Raw genomic sequence first — 22745 nt, 5'->3', positions numbered from 1 at the left:
TACCCCGAATCATTTTTGTTGCCCTTTTCTGAACCTTTTCCTATTCCAATATATCTTTTTTGAGATGGGGCAACCACATCTGCATGCAGTATTCAAGATGTGGGCATGCCTTGGATTTATAAAGAGGCAATATGTCATTTCGTGTCTTATTATCTGTCCCTTTCTTAATTATTCCCAACATTCTGTTAGCTTTTTTGACTGACGCTGCACACCGAGTGGATGTTTTCAAAGAACTATCCACAATGACTCCAGATCTCTTTCTTGAGTGGTAACAGCTAATTTAGACCCCCACCATTTTATATCTATAGTTGGGATTATGTTTTCCAATGTGCATTACTTTGCATTTATCAACACTGAATTTCATCTGCCATTTTGTTGCCCAGTCACCCAGTTTTATGAGATCCTTTTTTAGCTCTTCACAGTCTACTTTGAACTTAACTATCTTGAGTAGTTTTGTATCATCTGCAAATTTTGCCACCTCACTGTTTACCCCTTTTTCCAGATCAATTTATAAATATGTTGAATAGCACTGGTCCCAGTACACCTTTGGGGGACACCACTATTTACTGCTCTCCAATCTGAAAACTGACCATTTATTCCTATCCTTTGTTTCCTATCTTTTAAGCAATTACAGATCCAGGAGAGGACCTTCCCTCTTATCCCATGACAGTTTACTTTGCTTAAGAGCCTTTGGTGAGGGACCTTGTCAAAGGCATTCTGAAAATCTAAGTACACTATATCCACTTCTAAGTACACTATATCCTGCTTCCGTATCAAATGACTTGTAAGACAGCTAATGTGACGCCAATTTTAAAAAAGGGCTCCAGAGGTGATCCTGGCAATTACAGGCCAGTGAGCTTGGTTTCAGTACTGGGGAAATTGGTTGAAACAATAGTAAAGAACGAATTGTCAGACACACATGATTTGTTGGGGAAGAGTCAACATGATTTTTGTAAAGGGAAATCATGTCTCACCCATCTATTTGAATTCTTTGAGGTGTCACAGTGCTTGGTACCGCGTTGGGCATTGGGCCTGGCATCACCAGTTGCTCTTGGGGGTCCAGGGGCAGCCTGGAGAGAGATGCCTCCCTTGTCATTGATCCGTGTCTGTCTGGCAACCTGGAATGGCGTTGCATGGAGTGCCCGGACCTAGAGGCTCTGGAGATAGTGCCCTGCTGCTTAAGGTGAAAGTCTTTCTTTCTTAGTGCACGGCTTGAAGGCCTTGCAGTTTTTGCAGCGCTCTGCCTGATGAGCCTCTCCCAGACACCGGAGACAGGAGTCATGGGGGTCGCTGTTAGGCATAGACTCGCGGCACTTGGTGCAAGCTTTGAAAGCCTGTACTTGCAGCATGCCCCGCAGTCCAAGGCTGGTGCTGGAACTAGCTTCCAGACACCTGAATACAATGGTATTTAACTAACTGATAACTATCTAAGAACAACTCTAACTAGAAGACTGAAAGGCTATGGGATCACTCACAAGCGAGAGAGAGAGAGAACGTTCCAACACCTCCACGGACAGTAAGAAGGAACTGAAGAGGGGTTGGGCCAGCAGGGTACTATATACACTGCCATAAGGGTGCTACTGTAGGGGGCTCCCCTGCCATCCCGACGGAAGCTGCTAAGGGAAAAAGTTTCTGACGTCCATGCACATCGTGCGAGCACACCTAATTGGAACAGAAGTGAACAATCACTCGAAGAAGAATCCTCCCTTCTCTAAAAAAAATAGGATCAGAGGAAAAAGGTCTAGACCAGGGGTAGGCAACCTGCGGCACGCACGCTGATTTTCAGTGGCACTCACACTGCCCGGTTCCTGGCCACCAGTCCCAGGGGCTCCGCAGCTGGCCTGGGGTACCGGCTGCCAGCCCCCTGCCAGCTGAGGTTCCATTCGCCGGTCCCAGGCCCCGGCCGCCGGATTATTGTGAGCATCAAAGTTTGGAGATCTACAGAGTGCACTTGAAGCTACCGAGAGAGATCATGGGGCCTCTATTCTGACCTGCTGGACATCCCTGCCAGTGAAATTTAACTGTTTGAAGAAAATTGCGTTTGCAATGCTTTCAGCATTTGGATCCACATACTTGTGTGAACGAGTATTTTCACACATGAAATCTGTTCTCTGTCCCTCTCAGAGCCGGTTAACAACTGATCACTCAGAAGCCTGTGTGCAGCTTAAAGTATCCAAATACGTGCCAGACATTGGAAAACTCAGCAAGGAAAAGCAAGGGCAAGGATCACACTAAACTGATAAGATCTGCATTTTAATTTAATTTTAAATGAAGCTTCCTAAACATTTTAAAAACCTTATTTACTTTACATACAACAATAGTTTAGTTAAATATTATGGACTTACAGAAAGATACATTTTACCGTTTTTAGAAGGTATTACTGGCACACGAAACCTTAAATTAGAGTGAATAAATGAAGACTCGGCACGCCACTTCTGAAAGGTTGCCGACCCCTGGTCTAGACTTTAATCAGCAGACTCTGCCCAACTGATGACTCCTATAACACTGGACTGATAAAAATAGAGCTCTTTGATTTCTCGTAAGACCAATTTTCATGAGAGAAGTAGCACTGTGTTTGTAAAGAGATGAAATCTGCATTCTGCATACACCAGTCCAGACAGATGGGGTAAGGTAGCAAAATATTTTTTTCTAACCCACTTAAAGGAGAAATGCGTCTCAAGCTTCAGCCTTTATCAGAGCCTGGTCTAGTCTCCATTTCAAACAGCTTAATTTTTCTTTAAAATATTGAGATGGAAATTGGCTTAAGGGCAGATGGAAAATCCACCAATCAGGGCCTTACCACAGGAATCTATAAGCCACTATATTTAAACAAAGCCAGCTGTTGACTTCAAGTTAGCAGCAACACCACCACACACAAAGTTAACCAGATGTCTTTGGTCTTGCATTGGGATCATTTCTTGATATCTTTGATCCAGCTGTCAATTTTTTCTTCTATTCCAGAATGGCTCTCACCATTATGTCACTTAGAAAGAGACCACATTGGGAAATGTGGATTTCATATGATTTTAACAATGATCACAAGAATTTTCTTTAGTTCCCAGAGAATATATTGCCCACCAGATGGATGGATTTTTGCACAAGGTGATTTTTTTTTAAGTAGTCTCTTTTGATGCCAAGAGACACAGCTTGGTTCTTAAATCAGTTTTTGAAATCACCTATGAAGGTGACTGGCAACACAACTTCATTATTCTAAAAACTCCAAATTGAAGAGGTGGAGGTTTACATAATTTACTAAATAAAAAAGAAGGTAGTGTGTATGCATACATAGGTGTGTGTGTGTGGGGGGTGGGGATGGGGGAGTGATTCATAAGGTTGACAAATTCAGAAGTTGAGAATACTTAAATGAAGGGCTGTCGATTAATCACGGTTAACTCCAGCGATTAACTCAAAAAATTAATCGAGATTAAAAAAATTAATCGAACTTTTAATCATACTGTTAAACAATAGAATACCAACTGAAATTTATTAAATATTTTGGATGTTTTTCCATGTTTTCAAATATATTGATTTCTATTACACCACAGAATACAAAGTGTATAGTGCTCACTTTATTTTATTATTTTTATTAGAAATATTTGCACTGTAAAAATGATAAGAGATAGTATTTTTCAATTCACCTCATACAAGTACTGGAGAGCAATCTCTTTATCGTGAAAGTGTAACTTACAAATGTAGATTTTTGTGTGTTACATAACTGCACTCAAAAACAAAACAATGTAAACCTTTCGGGCCTACAAGTCTACTCAGTCCTACTTCTTGTTCAGGCCATCACTCAGAAAAACAACTTTGTTTACATTTACAGGAAATAATGCTGCCCACTTATTTAAATTTGCAACCCCCCGTTTGCAACTCGTTTCATGTATTTATACCTGCTCCTGTATTTTCACTCCACGCATTCGATGAAGTGGGTTCTAGCCCACGAAAGCTTATGCCCAAATAAATATGTTAGTCTCTAAGGTGCCACAAGGACTCCTCGCTGTTTTTATTATTTACAATGTCACCTGAAAGTAAGAACAGGCATTCACATGGCACTTTTGTAGCCAGCATTGCAACATATTTATGTGCCAGATATGCTAAACATTTGTATGCTCCTTCATGCTTCGACCACCATTCCAGAGGACATACTTCCATGCTGATGATGCTCATTAAAAAAAATTTAATTAAATTAAATTTCTGGGGAGAATTGTATGTCTCCTGCTCTGTTTTACCCGCATTCTGCCATATATTTCAGGTTATAGCAGTCTTGAGTGATGACCCAGCAAATGTTGTTCGTTTTAAGAACACTTTCACTGCAGATTTCACGAAACACAAAGAAGGTACCAATGTGAGATTTCTAAAAATAGCTACAGCACTCGACCCAAGGTTTAAGAATCTGAAGTGCCTTCCAAAATCTGAGAGGGAGGAGGTGTGGAACATGCTTTCAGAGGAGCTAAAAGAGCAACATTCCAATGCAGAAACTTCAGAACTGAACCATCAAAAAAAGAAAATCAACTTTCTGCTGGTGGCATCTGACTCAGATAATGAAAATGAAGGTGCGTCAGTCTGCATCACTTTGGATCGTTATCAAGCAGAACCTGTTATCGGCATGGACGCATGTCCTCTGGAATGGTGGCTGAAGCATGAAGAGACATATGAATCTTTAGTGCATCTGGCACATAAATGTCTTGTGAAGCCGGCTACAACAGTGCCATGAGAACACTTGTTCTTACTTTCAGGTGACACTGTAAACAAGAAATGGGCAGTATTATCTCCTGCAAATATAAACAAACTTTTTTGAGCGAATGGCTGAACAAGAAGTAGGAATGAGTGGACTTGTAGGCACTAAAGGTTTACATTGTTTTGTTTTAGAGTGCAGTTATTTTTTTGTACATAATTCCACATTTGTAAATTCACCTTTCATGATAAAGATATTGCACTACAGTATTGATATTAGGTGAATTGAAAAATACTATTTCTTTTGTTTTTTACAGTGCAAATATTTGAAATAAAAAATAATATAAAGTGAGCACTGTACACTCTGAATTCTGTGTTGTAATTGAAATCAATATATTTGAAAATGTAGAAAATATCCAAAAAATATTTAAATAAATGGTATTCTATTATTGTTTAACAGTGCAATTAAACATGAACAATCACGATTAATTTTTTTAATGGTGGGATTAATCCAGCCCTACTTAAAATGATATAGTTGGCCTGTTTCCTTTCACACTCAAGTCAAAAAATGCATGAAATGGCTTAGATAGGTAGAGGAAAAATATGCTCCTCTACTACTAATCAGATATTACTTTAAATGAGGAATACATACAAGAATATAAGCAGTACAAAACAGAGGTCTCACAATTAAATAGAATGAGACCGTATTTGCTGTTACATGAAATTTTGAATATTCTACGAGTTGCTTCAGTCTGCTTGACCTTGTAAAAGAGAAGCCAACTCAACTGGATGAGTGGATATGAGGAATACAATAAGCCTATACTTACCGTGTCACTTATGGTATCTAACAGAAAACTGTATAAATCACAAGAATTAAAAAAAATTCACCAGGTTGAGTCTGAACCACCATATTATGCCAATGCAGAAGTTCTAAACTTTAAGCGTATCAATTGCCACAGCCCCCCTAATAAGAAATAGAATAATAGTAATCAAAAGGAAGATTGTTACCTATTTAAGCAATGCCCCAGTATGACACTGGGGAGTTGAAGGAGCGGAGTTTGTGATTTAATGACTACTTCTTTGAAGAGATGATGTAAAACCATTCTCAAGACCAATGGCATTAATTGGAGTGTTCTGAACAAATCACAATATATGTAATTATATTCTGCCTAACTAACTTATCCTGCAGTTTCACATTACTCACCTACTGTGTTGAACTGTTGCTGGGTGCAGTTGGTGCAATCACTATGGCTGCACAAACAAATACCCACTTTAGAAGCGTTGCCCACAAGAATGAATGGCTACAGATCCAGAATGTACAGAATGGCTACAGATGGAAGACTTACTGCTTGTATCAGGTTAAAAATTAAACCTAAGAGGAAAGATGGAGCAAGTAGGTTGAGCTGATAAAAACCTCACTGATATCTCCTGTTTATCATAAAAATGCTAAGCAGATGGTGAAAGTACTAAGAACCTCAACATTTTACTACAAAACTGAGTTGCATAATTTAAAATGCATCATGACATCCACCCATGAGAATGAAATGTATGTCATAATAGGCAAAGTATGTGTCTAAAAAAAGCTCACTAATTAGACTAAAGACTGTAAATGTTGTACTGGCCTATACGGGGGCTGGCAGCACTGCTTATACAGGTGGCCTGACTCTTTCCATTATAAGACCCTGTTTCGTTTGCTTTTAATTTTGCTTAATTTTAACCACTTGGGGTGAAATTATCATCCATGCCAAGTGCCTGACTCAGGCTGGGGTTTTTTTGTTGAGGGGGGAGTGGGGGATTTTGTTGGTTTTTTTTGCTGTTTGGAAAATTTCAGCCAAAATGGTTCAAAAAGAGAACCTCTTGAGAAAGAGGCAAGAACAAAATACACTGTTTTTCAAACATTCAAAAAATTCTGGTGACCATTTCCATGGCAAACTCTAGATCCCCTGTGTTTTGGAGCACAGGCACTGAAATTTGGCAGGGGTGGCCTTTTTGTCAGGAATGAGCCTATTACTATCCCAAGGAAAATGTGCCCAAATTTGGGCAAGTTTTAAGCCAAAGTAGAGACTCAATAGAGTTTAGAGCCTTACTAGAGTTTAACAGCTATAACCTCTGAAGCTTCCATCCTCACTAAGCATGCTCCCCTCAGAGCTCCTACATGTGACCAGACTGTGCATGTGCCATCCCCACAGAGAGACTCAACATGCTTCCTCCAGATCAGTAGCTAAGTCATATTTTCCCTGTAATGACAGGTTTCAGAGTAACAGCCATGTTAGTCTGTATTCACAAAAACGAAAAGGAGTACTTGTGGCACCTTAGAGACTAACCAATTTATTTGAGCATAAGCTTTCGTGAGCTACAGATCTAAACTTTCCACAGTATACATCCGATGAAGTGAGCTGTAGCTCACAAAAGCTTATGCTCAAATAAATTGGTTAGTCTCTAAGGTGCCACAAGTACTCCTTTTCTTTTTCCCTGTAATGGCTGTTTTGGGTTGTGGGGATGAGTTTGGGCACTGAACTGAGAGTAGGGAGCTTGTCTCTCCTATGCTCTAATGAACTCCATGTTGGCACACAGGCAGCACGGAGGATGAAACCATCTAATTCAAATGCAAAGGGGACAAAAATGGGACCTAGAGCATTGAGCAGGAGGGTTAGGGCAGATTAGGACGAGAAGGGAGAAGAGCAAAACTGGGACTAGAGGATGGCAAGAAAACTACATCTAGGAGCCAGTGAGTTAAACTGGGGGCAGAAAGCAGGACAGATGAGAACAGGTGCGGGGGGGGAGGGGAGAGAGCGCACTGGGAGTTGCCAGGAAAGAAGACTGGGACAAGTAATCAGTGAGCCAGGAAGGGGAGACAGATCTGACAAGGAGACAGGCTGTATGGGGGATAACTGGGACTGGCTAGTAAAACAGAGTGGGACAAGGAGCCAGGGGCACAGACTGAAGGAGCAGGGGCACAGACTGAATGAGAAGTCCAGGAAGGGACACAGGGACTGGGAACCAATGGAGATGAGAAACTTGGGTGTGGGAGCACATGATTGGAGACCATGGAGGGAGAAAGAAACAAATTAGGGAGAGAAGGAGAGAACTGGAACTAGATGGGCAAGGAGATTGGGAGTGGGGTGGAGGGGAGATTAGGGATGACTAGGCTTGGGACATGGAGTCTGGAGAGGTGAAATTAGGACTTACTAAGCAAGGAGACTGGGATCAGAAGCTTGGGGAATAGAGAAAAAAGACAAGACAAGACAAGAAGCAAGTGGGCGAAGGGAGAGAAGACTGGGACAAGTTGGAGGGGACATAGCAGAAAGGGTCAAGCTCAGGGGGAAATGGGCAGAAAAGCTGTACCAGCAGATCATATTCACCTCCGGAGTCTAGAATGGAACCCAAGATCCCCAAGTTTCACAGTTCCTCTGCGACTAACAAATGTCTTTGAAACCCACTGGCATAATGTTCCATCTCCCTCTGGTATTGGTCCAAAGAGGATAACAATCTACTACTGCTATCAGTTACTCCATTAGCTCAAGTGATAAAAGTTCCAGCCCTTCTGATGACCTATATCATATTATACCACAGGATGGTATTTCTTGTTTTTTCCAGTCTTCTTTAAAAAAAAATAAAGCAGCTAGGAAAATACATACAAAAAGCTATATGAATAGAACATTAAAGGTTGCAAAGTCAAGCACTCAAAAGTTAGGAAAAACTAGAATTAAGGTTGTCCATGCCACTTTAATTTTGTTCCCTTGTACATGTGCATTATGATACAGTCCAATTACATGATCACATACTACTTTTTTCCACAGGACCCTTGCCTTATTGACAGTGCAGGATGGATGGTGCTCGCTTGCGGTGTAACTATTCAGTATTTTGTTTTATTCTTGTTCGATGTGTGGCCGCATGCCTTATTTACTGGACACCTGCTACTTCGAACTCTACTCTGTTGACAGAATTATTAATTTCCTTATGAGCTCTCTATGGCACTCATCACTGAAGTATCTGAGTGCTTCACAAATACTAATTAAATTATTTTCAAAACACCCCTGTGAGATGAAGGGATAATATTCTTATTTTACTGATAGTGCAGTGAGTCACAGAAAAATTAAGGTCCAAAAGTATACAGTAATTTTGAGTGCCCAATTTGACACACCTAGGATGTGATTTTTTCCAGAATACTTAGCATTATATAGCAATTTGAACCTATAAACTTCAGTTGCACTCATGAGTGCCCAGCACTTCTGCAAATCAGAAGTCAAGCAGCTAGACACCTGGTGAAAAAGGGACTCCGGTGGCTCCAGTCAGCACCACTGACCGGGCCATTAAAAGTCCAGTCAGCGGCGCAGTGGGCCTAAGGCAGGCTCCCTGCCTGCTCTCGCTCCACGCAGCTCATGGGAAGCACCAACACATCCCTGCAGCCCCTAGCGCAGAGGCAGCCAGAGAGGCTCCACATGCTGTCCCCGCCCTGAGCGCTGACTCTGCAGCTCCCACTCGCTGGGAACCACGGCCTGCGGGAGCTGCGGGGCCAGTGCCTGCTGGCGAGGGCAGCATGCGGAGCCCCCCTGGCTGCTCCTGTACCTAGGGGCCAGAGGACATGTTGCCCCTTCCAGGAGCTGCCTCAAGTAAGCACCACCCATAGCCTACCCCACCCCCTGAGCCCCATCCTGCACCCCACCCCCACACCTCAAACCCCTCGGCCCCACCCCGGAGCACGCACCCCCAGCCAGAGCCCTCACCTGCTCCCATGCTCCTGCCCCAGCCTAGAGCCCCCTCCCATGCTCTGAACCCCTCGGCCCCAGCCCGGAGCCCCCTCCTACACCCCAAATCCCTCATCCCCGGCCCCAACCCAGAGCCCACACCCCCAGCCAGAGCCCTCCCCCTCACACCCCAACCCCCTGCCCTGAGCCCCCTAGCACACCCCAAACCCCTCATCCCTGGCCAAACGTCAGAGCCCTCACCCCCTCCTGCACCCCAATCCCCTGCCCCAGCCCAGTGGAAATGAGTGAGTGAGGAGGGTGGGGGCTAATGAGCAACGGAGGGAGGGGGGATGGAGTGAGAAAGGGGCGGGGCCTTAGGGAAGGAGTGTTCGGTTTTCTGCAATCAGAAAATTGGCAACCCTGTTGATTCCATGACTTTCCTCAACCTCCATGACTTTGGCAGTAGCCAGTATGACTGACCCCAGGGCCGCCCAAGCAGCTTGCCCTGGGGACAGCCACACTGGCTACTGTTGGAGCGGCTTCACAGCCAGCCGCTTGGGGCCAGCTGCACTAGTGCCCTGAAGTGTCCCTGGGGCGAGCTGCACTGTCCACTGCTCAGGCAGCTGGCCCCAGGGATGCCAGGAGCAGCCGCTGGCCTCAGTGGCCCTGAGCAGCTGGTGCCACTGACCCCTGGATCCCGCCCCCAGAGCAGCTCACACACACCCCAGCCCTCCACACACACCCTGTCCCGCAGCTAAGATTTAGTCAGGGTATTTATAGTACAAGTCATGGACAGGTCACGGGTCGTGAATTTTTGTTTATTGCCCATGACCTGTCCATGACTTTTACTAAAAATACCCATGACTAAATCCTAGCCTTAACTATGGACAACTAGCGAATTAGTGGGTTTATGGCATCAGCTACAATTTACAAAAAATAAAAGAAAGACTTTTTTATGGATTTCAGACAGTACTATATCAAGTACACATTGGGACATAATATCTCAAACAATATTTAGTTACTTAGAGCAAATGTCTAAAGCACAGGTATTTATCAATAATTTTTACCTCAAAGAATCTCAGTAATTTTTTCATCATTAATATGTCTTGACTCTTAAAATAATTAAACTCTATTTAAATATACTTAAAAAATTGTAATTTCCTTAAGAAAATATTATTAAAATATCAATTTACAAAAATGTTAAATGCTGAATTCACGAGTTATGATGAGATCTACAGTATAACAATATTTAAATATTCATACCTGATTCTTTTTTGCTCCCCTTTGCACCTTCTCGGCTCTTTTTTAATACCGCTTTTAACATTTTAATACTGTTCCTGAAGGAAGAAAGAAAAACAAAACTTTAAATACATCATTAATAATGAAAGTTCACAGAAAAAGAAAACTGCAGTAGACAGGAGGAAGATAAAACTAAACAAAAGAGTATTCATTTGAAACATGTTGATGGTTTACATTATTTTTCTTTAACCAAGTTACATTGGTCAAACCAAATACTGAAGCTTCAAGGAATGTTTTAATACTTGAAGCAAGTGATAGGGGTTCACTATCTTGTTATAAAGCAAAAACAACACATAGCATTCTCCACATTCCACATATAATTAAGGTTATGAGGCTAAACCTGGATAAGTTACCATAAGACACTCTGGCAAAAGAATGTCTGCTCCTGACCAGAGTTCATCAAGGAGGAGGAAAATAAACTTAGACAAAACAATACCTTCTTGAGGTTGAGTGAAGGTGGCAAAAAAACACTGTTGACAGTAAAACTTATCGGCACCTTCAAACGCTGATATAAAGAGAAAGTACAATATAACTTCTATATGGAAGAAATATTTTTACTAACTTAATCCACCACAACTCATGCCACTAAGAAGTCAATTTATTTAAAACCATCTTTGCACTGTTTTGCCCCACAATCCCGCCATTACTATCAAGAAATTTTGCATTAAAAATAAAATTACAGTTTCTGTTCCTTATTTCCCATTCCACAATGTAAAAAAACTAATTTTCTGTATCATCAACTTCTGCAATTTCAGAAAGTTACAGACTACAGGAAGAGAAGAAACATCTGGAGCAGAAACTTCTAAACAACTGTTCTACTTTTCATGGAAATGAATATGAAACAATGAATGAAAGAGAGCACAAGGGTATTACTCTAAGAATAATGGTCCCTAAACTTAACTTTTCCATTAAACTTCCTGAAATATCCGAGAGTCCTCAACCTCATTTCAGCTAACTGATCTAATTAGAAAAACACAATTCTACAGGTTTTGTTTTTTCTCTTCTTTTAGGCATCAAACAAGAACACAGCATGCAGCAACAAAATAAAGTAATTATTAACAGGTTTCAGTGGTAACCATGTTAGTCTGTATCAGCAAAAACAACGAGGAGTCCTTGTCGCACCTTAGAGACTAACAAATTTATTTTGGCATAAGCTTTCGTGTGCTAGAACCCACTTCATCAGATGTATGGAGTCGAAAATACAGTAGCAGGTATAAATACACAGCACATGAAAGGGAGTTGCCTTACCAAGTGGTAGGTCAGTCTAACGAGATAATTCAATTAACAGTAGGATACCAAGGGAGGAAAAATCACTTTTGTAATGGTAATGAGAGTGGCCCATTTCCAACAGTTGACAAGAAGGTGAGAGTGACAGTAAGGGGAAATTAGTATGGGGGAAATTAGGTTTAGGTTTTGTAATGACCCAACCACTCCCAGTCTTTATTCAGGCCTAATTTGATGGTATCCAGTTTGCAAATTAATTCCAGTTCTGCAGTTTCATGTTGGAGTCTGTTTTTGAAGTTTTTTGTTGAACAATTGCCTTTTTAAGTCTGTTATTGAGTGACCAGGGAGACTGAAGTGTTCTCCTACTGGTTTTTGAATGTTATAATTCCTCATGTCAGATCTGTGCCCAGGAAATGTGGTATGGGTGCAACTTCAAGAAAAGACAGCACTCATCAATCAAGTATGTAGCTGCAGAGGAAAAAGGAAGAACCATGCCTTTGCACTGAATATGTCAAAGAACTACTTACATTTGGGACTATAAACCCACTGCCATAAAAAGCCTACTTCACGGTATATATAACAATACACCTACATTAGATTTAATATACTTGATCATTTGTATTTTCTCTCCTCAGAAGAGAATACATTACCACCACCACAAGATGCACATAGTAAGATATTAATTATAAGTGCAGACATTAAACATAGGAGTTACTCAGCAGATTGTGAGACCAGTGCCAACAAACCAGTAAACTGGGGGTGTATTTTAGGCCTTGTGAAGAGAAAAGGGAACTTTAAAAAGGATGTGTGTTAGCCAATATGTTTTTATTAGAGCTGTCAAGCGATTTAACAAATTAATTGCAATTAATCGCGTTGTTAAACAATAATAGAATACCATTTATATAAATATTTTTGGATGTTTGCCACATTTTCAAATATATTGATTTCCATTACAAACACAGAATACAAAGTGTACAGTGTTCACTTTATTTTTTATTACAAATATTTGCACTGTAAAAAACAAAAGAAATAGTATTTTTCAATTCACCTAATACAAGTATTATAGTGCAATCTCTTTATTGTGAAAGTTGAACTTACAAATGTAGAATATTATTATTATTATTCATGCATATACACAAACGGGTCAAATTAAGGTTGCCTGTGAGGCCTCAGTTCTGGCATTTCCTAACTTTTGAGTGCTTGACTTTGCAAACAGGGTTCTTTTAACATAGTTTCTCGTGTGTAATATATAATAAGCATACACAGTATACTTTAATACAATGATAAAAAGCACTTGGAAGTATAAGTTATCTGAGAACCTTGAGCATTTTTATGAATTCAGGCAAGCAATACCCTCTTTCAACAATGGGCATAGGTAACTGAAGCTCAGTGAGGCTGAATGATTTGCTGAAGGTCACAAAGCATGGAAGAGTCAGGATTAGAACCTAGCCCTAATGATTGTGAAGATAAACTGTCTAAAGTTGTCCTTCTGAGTCTACAACCTGCTCCAGTGCCTCCGTTTCTGTTTACAATTTTCCTGAGAAGCACAAGAGGGAAATGAGCAAAAGTTTGGTCTGAGCAACAACAGATATGGGACTCATGTGTGCCTCCACCCAAGAAAAGACCACAGTGAGCAGTGATAAGGTTCCCTTTTCCCTTCCAGCAACTATTTGGGAGCAAAGGGACCTTCACGTTTATCCTACACCCACTATCCAAAGGCCAAAAGAAGGGATGAAGACATAGCAGAATCCAGGGAGAGAAAATGTTGGTAAGTGTGGGAAATGACCATGGAGATGATTGATGGGCTTTCTGTACAAACCCCCCACCATGGAGCAGACCTGCCATGGTAGTTCCTGCAGGAATCGAGCAGGAGCCCCACACCACCCTGAAGCAGACCTCAATTCAGAGTCAACAGCCACTGCAGGAGAGAGAGCTCATGAGAGAGGAAGGAAACATATGACTCCCTTCCAGCAGGGATGCAATTCTGTCCAATAACCAGGACTTCATCCCTGCCTCTCCAGAGAAACAGTGCAGTCGAAGCCGCTAGCCAGGACTTCACTATGTCTCTGGAGAGGCAGGGACCGTAGGAAGTAACGCAGGCTTGGCTTCTAAGACAGCAACTGAGTGAGTCGTAGCCCCCACTCCCACATGCTCTGCGCGCACCACCAGCTGGCTGCGAGAGAGCCTGGCTGGGGAGGGGTGGCAGTGGCAGCCCGCTCCTTACCCAGGCTCAGCTTCTGGGCATAGGAGCCAACTCCAAGCATGCCTGGGGAAAAGGGGGGGGTCTCCAGCTCACTCAGCCGCTGTCCCCAGAAGCTGAGCCTGGGCAGGGGGCAGCCTGCTGCTGCCGCAGCCAGGCACTCTTCCAGTTAGCCACTGCGCTGCACCGGACAGCGTCCCAGGCAGTGTGCCTAGAAGAGGGCCTGGCCCCGCCCCTTCTCTTCAGGCTCTGACCCTGCCCTATCCACTCCCCGCCTGGGCCAGCTGCTGGGGGGCCACTCGACCCTTCATGCCCCTCCAACGAATTGCCTATGGACCTTTGATTAGTAAACATCTGGCACATTTTTTCAGCCCTGCATTAGAGACTAGTTTTACTTGTACACTTCACTCTTGAGACAGCTCCATTTATTTGTAAAACCAAAGATGTAGGTTAAATTCCCAGTAGGTGTATGCCTACGGCAGTAATTTTGAAATACTACAACACAAGTACCACCAGCACTTATCGTAGATGTGAACACCAACTCCTTTGCAGGGGAAAAAAAAAAAAAACATTCAACAATACTTGAAAATGGAAGTTTCTTTTAAAAGGCTGAATAATTTGCCGAGTTCTGCTACATGGATACATGCATGATGTCTAGCATTTCAAACTTCGTATGACTATATATGTTTAGGAAAAGAAATTGTACACCAAATACCCATAGAACGCTGCACAAATACAATCTATTAAACTAATTTATTGTTATAGAAGTCATTTTGTTTCCCGGGCAATGTTTTTAAAGCTAGGAAACAACAGGAGGCAGAAATTCCTAATAGTAGATAGATTTAGAAGAGGGAGACTTTTTTGTTAAGTTAGACAAAAATCTACTGGAAACCTGATGTAGGCTCAGACTTAGGATAAATGGGCAGAGGGGCAGATGAAGAAGTAAACAATAAAAACAACAAATATCAGGCTGCTACACGGACAGCTCACACTAGGCAGAAGCAGCTTCAAAACTTGGATTTCTGCTTCTAAACTCTTTTCCTCTTCCTGAAACAGAATAAAATTCACATTTTTGAGTTACAAAAACACTTTGCTCATATGCTGCTACTAACATATGCAAATTCTACAGAATAAGTGTGTGTTTTAGTACTACATAAACACAGTTCTAATTCTTTCCTTATACTCCTGGCATATATCCCTACCTAGATTTCACACAAATCCAAGACTCCAGACCCAAAACGTTCATAAAAGTTTTCATGTGTTGCCTTGTATGTCATCCTAAGATTTCTATAAAAGGCAGTATGCTAAAAAAATAAGAAAAATATTTTGGATAATTATACATTTTAAAAGTTTATATAATGGTGTAACAATATAGATTATGGCATTTGGAAAGAGTGTTTAACTTGGCAGCACAAACTGGTTAAACTGGTTATACATACTTCCACAAATTCCTAACTAACGAACATCTGCTATAAGGCAAGTCTTTTCTAAAAGACAAGATATCATGTAGCTCATCCATATAGAATATAGAGTTTTATACTATAGACAATCTAGTTATCTAGTGCTAATAGACTAATAATCCCTTGTATGTTGGATAAATTGAAAATTGTTGAATTCATACTCATGAATAATTGAAGTTTAGAAAATTTCATCAAAATGCATCATATTCCATCTTTTGGACTGAATGTTATATAGAGTTTTGTAACTATCTCTCTCCTCTCTATTGTCGGAGACAATGTTGCAATCTACACTAATGAAGAATAATTCACTGTGTGGTATTTTAGATTAGAATACAAATATGCTGAGAGATGCTTCCTTTTGTTTCTTTAAAGAAGGATATTTATAGCACTTCTCAGAAGCAATACTGTATAAATATAGGTTATTAGGGTTCTCTCTGTCATTTCAAAATTTCATTATGTTGCAGATTCCTCAAAGGCAACTCAGGTGTTAACCTCGTTTTAACTTTTAAAACACTAAAAAATTACTAAAAATTCATCTAGTCAATTTCCATAGGTTGGCAGCTCCTTTCTTCTACCATTATTATTCATACACACAGATAATACAAAGGTATATAGACAGTTTCTCCCATATATACTCTCACCTGTAGTGCCTCTGGTGGCAACTCTCACCTGTTAATTGTTTTCTGTGATCCAGTTGTGCCAATGCAGGCCATAGGACATCATGCCACTCAGTCAGTGAAGGATCAGTAATTTCACACCTGTGTGTCCTTCAAGCATTTCCCAGCAGCTCCTCTGCAGATGATGACTTCCACATTTGAACAATTAATATGAAATTAACTAGACTACAACAGGGACCTGCTTGCACTGTTAATAACTAGTTCCTTTAAACCAGTATTTAAAATGGTCAGAGTGCTCACATAGGCAGGACAAAACCTTTGTTGCCACTATTTCAGAGAGCAACAAAATCTTAGTGCAGGCAGGCCTCAAGTGTACTGATGCCTCAAGAAGAGCAAGGCCGAATTCAAAAGGACTTGCTTGACACTTGCATCCCTTTAACTCAGTGGTGGGCAAAGTACGGCCTGCGGGACCATCCTGCCCGGCCCCTGAGCTCCTGGCCAGGGGAGGCTAGCCCCTGGCCCCTCCCCAGCAGGTAGTGCGGCTTGCGCCCACCCACTTCCCAGGCGTTCAAGTAAGCTTGTCCTGCCACTCTGAGCAGCCTGGTAAGGGTAAGGGGGCGGGGGGTTGGATAAGGGGCAGGAGGTCCCAGGGGGCAGTCCAGGGACAGGGGGCGGTTGGATGGGGCGGAGGCAGTCAGGAGACGGGGGGAGGTTGGATAGGGGGTGGGGTCCTGGGGGGCAAGTTAGGGACGGAGGTCCTGGGGGGCAGTCGGGGACAGGGAGCGGGGGGGGGGTGGGATAGGCGTGGGAGTCCCAGGGGGCCTGTGGGGAGAAAGGGGTGTGGATAGGGGGCGGGGCAGTCAGGGGACAGGGAGCAAGGGGGGGGGGTTGGATAGGGTGGGGTCCCGGGAGAGGGCGGATAGGGAGCAGGGGCCAGGCTGTTTGGGGAGGCACAGCCTTCCCTACCCGGCCCTCCATACCGTTTCGCAACCCCGATGTGGCCCTCGGGCCAAAAAGTTTGCCCACCCAGCTTTAAGTATATCATATCTGGGACTGGAGTAAGTATCCTCCCCTGTAGCAGACGAAAAGCATTCTCTCTCTCTCTCTCAAGTCAAACGTGGCCTGCCAAGTCTTCCTGTGTGGCCCACCAGCTCACCTTAAAAAAAGTTTATAATTAAATTCATGAACAGTGATGCACTGCGGATCATTTGTAATGACTTCCTTAGTAAGTACCTTAATGGCAGTGCTTAATTTGTAATGAAAGAGGTGCCGGCGCTCAGCCCCAGCAAGCCCTGGCTCAAATTAAGCACTGGCTGGGCAGCCAGAGAGCAGCAGCTCCTGGCCGGATGCCCAGCTCTGAAAACAGAACTGCCACCAGCAGCAGTAAAGAAGTAATGGTGGCATGGTATGGTGTATCACCACCTTTACTTTGGTGCTGCTGCTGGCTGGGAGCCAGAGGTGCCAGGGCTATGAACTTTCTATCCTAGAGGTGCCAGAGCTCAGCCCCAGCAAGCTCCGACACAAATTAAGCACTGCTTAAAGGATCTTAAGTTCTTGCGATAGCATTGGCTACGATTGAGCTAGGACACCACCCGTTTTTTCATTCGTGATGGAAATTGAGCCAAAAATTAATGTGACTAAACATTGCAAAGTCAACAGCAAAAATGAAGCTTTAAACCCAAACTGGACAGCAGTTTTTCTTTTTATTATGCCACCTCATTTAAATGCAAAACCTTCATGTTTAATATGCAAACTGTATCCATCTGTAAGGTCGTCAACATGAGGCAACACTTTGAATCAAAGCAGAGTAACTTCAACGCAGCCTATCATCCTGACAGTACTGCAAGATGTGACAAAACTGAAAATCTGAAGTCTTCATATCAAAATTCAAAATGTCATTCTAACATCATCAGTGACTAGAGGAAAAAGCAACAGCTGCTTCTCTTCGGATAATGTTGGTACTAGCTAAAAAGAAATAGCCTTTCCTGGATGCTGAGCTTGTGAAGGAGTGCAAGTTGGAAATGCTGGAGAAGGTTTTTGCTGGAGATAAAAACAAAGATGCCATTGTGAACCATGCAAAGCAAGTTCCCATCTGATTTGATAGCAGTGCAAAGTTTGGAAGTAATTTACAAGGATTGTTTATCAGCACTGCTTTTCAATTTGAAAAACGCCAAATATGTGTCTCTTGCAGTGGACAGACAAAGTGATTTAAGTGACACTGCCCAGCAATCACCGTTTGTTAGATTTTATGATGGTGAAATTTTTCAAGGAAGATTTTTGTGCTAAATACCATTAGAAACATACACCACAGGAGAGATCATTTTTGAAAAGGTAAAAGGCTTTTTGGGAGAAAAAAATGGTTTAGATCGGCAGAAAGTAAACTTGCTTGTTACAGACAGAGGTCTCTCCATGATTGTGGGCTTTGCTTCCCATTTGGCAGCAATACACCCTTCATTCAATATATATCACTGCATCATTCACGAGACTGCCTTGTACACTAAGCCCTGGTCTACACTAGGACTTTAGGTCGAATTTAGCAGCGTTAAATCGAAGTAAACTTGCACCCGTCCACAAGATGAAGATCTTTAGTTCGACTTAAAGGGGTCTTAAAATCGATTTCCGTACTCCACCCCGACAAGTGGATTAGCGCTTAAATCGGCCTTGCCGGGTCAAATTTGGGGTACTGTGGACACAATTCGACGGTATTGGCCTCCGGGAGCTATCCCAGAGTGCTCCATTGTGACTGCTCTGGACAGCACTCTCAACTCAAATGCACTGGCCAGGTAGACAGGAAAAGAACTGCGAACTTTTGAATCTCATTTCCTGTTTGGCCAGCGTGGCAAGCTGCAGGTGACCATGCAGAGCTCATCAGCAGAGGTGACCATGAGGGAGTCCCAGAATCGCAAAAGAGCTCCAGCATGGACTGAACGGGATCTGATCGCTGTGTGGGGAGAGGAATCCGTGCTATCCGAACTCCTTTCCAGTTTTCGAAATGCCAAAACCTTTGTCAATATCTCCCAGGGCATGAAGGACAGAGGCCAAAACAGGGATCCGAAGCAGTGCCGCGTGAACCTTAAGGAGCTGAGGCAAGCCTACCAGAAAACCAGAGGGGTGAACGGCCGCTCCGGATCAGAGCCCCAAACACGCCGCTTCTATGATGAGCTGCATGCCATTTTAGGGGGTTCAGCCACCACTACCCCAGCCGTGTTGTTTGACTCCTTCAATGGAGATGGAGGCAACACGGAAGCAGGTTTTGGGGATGAAGAAGATTATGATGATGATGAGATTGTAGATAGCTCACAGCAAGCAGGCGGAGAAACCGGTTTTCCCGACAGCCAGGAACTGTTTCTCACCCTGGACCTGGAGCCAGTACCCCCTGAACCCACCCAAGGCTGCCTCCTGGACCCGACAGGCAGAAAAGGGACCTCCAGTGAGTGTACCTTTTAAAATACTATACATGGTTTAAAAGCAAGCATGTGAAAGGATTAATTTGCCCTGGCATTTGCGGCTCTCCCTGGATGTACTCCCAAAGCCTTTGCAAAAGGTTTCTGGGGAGGGCAGCCTTATTGCGTCCTTCATGGTAGGACACTTTACCACTCCAGGCCAGTTACACGTACTCAGGAATCATTGTACAACAAAGCATTGCAGTGTATGTTTGCTGGCGTTCAAACAACATCCGTTCTTTATCTCTCTGTGTTATCCTCAGGAGAGTGAGACATCATTCATGGTCTCCTGGTTGAAATAGAGTGCTTTTCTTCAGGGGACATTCAGAGGAGCCCATTCCTGCTGAGCTGTTTGCCTGCGGCTGAACAGAAATGTTCCCCGTTGTTAGCTACGGCCAGGGGGGAGGGTTGAGGGGGTAGCCACGCGGTGGGGGGAGGCAAAATGAGACCTTGTAATGAAAGCACATGTGCTATGTATCTAATGTTAACAGCAAGGTTTACCCTGAAAGAGTGTAGCCACTGTTTTATAAAATGTGTCTTTTTAAATACCACTGTCCCTTTTTTTTTTTCTCCACCAGCTGCATGTGTTTCAATTATCACAGGATCTTCTCCTTCCCAGAGGCTAGTGAAGATTAGAAAGAAAAAAAAAACGCACTCGTGATGAAATGTTCTCTGAGCTCATGCAGTCCTCCCACACTGACAGAGCACGGACGAATGGTGGAGGCAAATAATGTCAGAGTGCAGGAAAGCACAAAATGACCAGGAGGAGAGGTGGCGGGCTGAAGAGAGCAAGTGGCAGGCTGAAGACAGGGCTGAAGCTCAAATGTGGCGGCAGCGTGATGAGAGGAGGCAGGATTCAATGGTGAGACTGCTGGAGGACCAAACCAGTATGCTCCAGTGTATGGTTGAACTGCAGCAAAGGCAGCTGGAGCACAGACTGCCACTACAGCCCCTGTGTAACCAACCGCCCTCCTCCCCAAGTTCCATAGCCGCCACACCCAGATGCCCAAGAACGCGGTGGGGGGGCCACCGGCCAATCAGTCACTCCGCCACAGAGGATTGCCCAAAAAAAAGAAGGCTGGCATTCAATAAATTTTAAAGTTGTAAACTTTTAAAGTGCTGTGTGGCATTTTCCTTCCCTCCTCCACCACCCCTCCTGGGCTACCTCGGTAGTCGTTCCCCTATTTGTGTGATGAATGAATAAAGAATGCATGAATGTGAAGCAACAATGACTTTATTGCCTCTGCAAGCAATGATTAAAGGGAGGAGGGGAGGGTGGTTAGCTTGCAGGGAAGTAGAGTGAACCAAGGGGCGGGGGTTTCATCAAGGAGAAACAAAGAGAACTTTCACACCATAGCCTGGCCACACATGAAACTGGTTTTCAAAGCTTCTCTGATGCGTACCACGCCCTCCTGTGCTCTTCTAACCGCCCTGGTGTCCGGCTGCGCGTAACCAGCAGCCAGGCGATTTGCCTCAACCTCCCACCCCGCCATAAACGTCTCCCCCTTACTCTCACAGATATTGTGGAGCACACAGCAAGCAGTAATAACAGTGGGAATGTTGGTTTCGCTGAGGTCTAAGCGAGTCAGTAAACTGCACCAGCGCACCTTTAAACGTCCAAATGCACATTCTACCACCATTCTGCACTTGCTCAGCCGGTAGTTGAACAGCTCCTGACTACTGTCCGGGCAGCCTGTGGACAGCTTCATGAGCCATGGCACTAAGGGGTAGGCTGGGTCCCCAAGGATACATATAGGCATTTCAACGTCCCCAACAGTTATTTTCTGGTCTGGGAATAAAGTCCCTTCCTGCAGCTTTAGAAACAGACCAGAGTTCCTGAAGATGCGAGTGTCATGTACCTTTCCCGGCCATCCCACGTTGATGTTGGTGAAATGTCCCTTGTGATCCACCAGGGCTTGCAGCACTATTGAAAAGTACCCCTTGCGGTTTATGTACTCACCGGCTTGGTGCTCTGGTGCCAAGATAGGGATATGAGTTCCGTCTATGGCCCCACCACAGTTAGGGAATCCCATTGCAGCAAAGCCATCCACTATGACCTGCACATTTCCCAGGGTCACTACCCTTGATATCAGCAGATCTTTGATTGCGTGGGCTACTTGCATCACAGCAGCCCCAACAGTAGACTTGCCCACTCCAAATTGATTCCCAACTGACCGGTAGCTGTCTGGAGTTGCAAGCTTCCACAGGGCTATCGCCACTCGCTTCTCAACTGTGAGGGCTGCTCTCATCTTGGTATTCATGCGCTTCAGGGCACGAGACAGCAAGTCACAAAGTTCCATGAAAGTGCCCTTACGCATGCGAAAGTTTTGCAGCCACTGGGAATCGTCCCAGACCTGCAACACTATGCGGTCCCACCAGTCTGTGCTTGTTTCCCGAGCCCAGAATTGGCATTCCACAGCATGAACCTGCCCCATTAGCACCATGATGCATGCATTGGCAGGGCCCATGCTTTCAGAGAAATCTGTGTCCATGTCCTGATCACTCACGTGACCGCACTGACGTCGCCTCCTCGCCCGGTATCGCTCTGCCAGGTTCTGGTGCTGCATATACTGCTGGATAATGCGTGTGGTGTTTAATGTGCTCCTAATTGCCAAAGTGAGCTGAGCGGCCTCCATGCTTGCCTTGGAATGGCGTCCACACAGAAAAAAGGCGCGGAACGATTGTCTGCTGTTGCTCTGACGGAGGGAGAGGCATCTGATGACATGGCTTACAGGGTTGGCTTCAGGGAGCTAAAATCAACAAAGGGGGTGGCTTTACATCAAGGAGTATTTCAGGCAGGACTTCACGGAGGGTTCCAATAAGAAATGGTGCACCTAAGTTATTGTTCTTATTGGAACAAGGAGGTTAGTCTGGCCTCTGATTGATACATGGCTAGATTTACCTTGCTGCACCTTCTCTGTGAGTGACTGCAGTGTAACCTAGAGGAATGAGTTCCCTAGACGGGTGCAGGGGGAAGCAAATGGGTACAAAACAAATCTGCTCTATTTCTTGTTTTGATCCACTCCATCTATCTTTTACATCTTTGGCTGGCAGCAGACGGTGCACAAGGACTGCATGCCATCCACATCTCATGGCTGCTCGGCAGAAGATGGTGCAATACGACTGCTAGCAATCCGTAT

General features: G+C 43.7%; 1 protein-coding gene across 4 annotated transcripts in view; it reads right to left on the bottom strand.

Moving 5' to 3' along the window:
* The window catches only part of TANC1 (tetratricopeptide repeat, ankyrin repeat and coiled-coil containing 1), a 216512-nt gene that overhangs the window by 152141 nt on the left and 41626 nt on the right, over nt 1–22745 (bottom strand). For all 4 annotated transcript variants that reach the window (XM_084642572.1, XM_084642575.1, XM_084642573.1 and 1 more), the window contains exon 2: nt 10626–10699. In XM_084642572.1, the coding sequence (XP_084498698.1) occupies nt 10626–10686 (61 nt within the window). In that variant the 5' untranslated portion in view covers nt 10687–10699. The remainder of the gene's footprint in view (nt 1–10625; nt 10700–22745) is intronic.

This window comes from Lepidochelys olivacea (genome assembly GCF_965140295.1).
Source record: "Lepidochelys olivacea isolate rLepOli2 genome assembly, chromosome: 11".
Lineage (NCBI taxonomy): Eukaryota > Metazoa > Chordata > Testudines > Cheloniidae > Lepidochelys > Lepidochelys olivacea.
The sequence above is the reverse complement of the archived record's forward strand: the minus strand, read 5'-3'. Positions and strand labels throughout refer to the sequence as shown.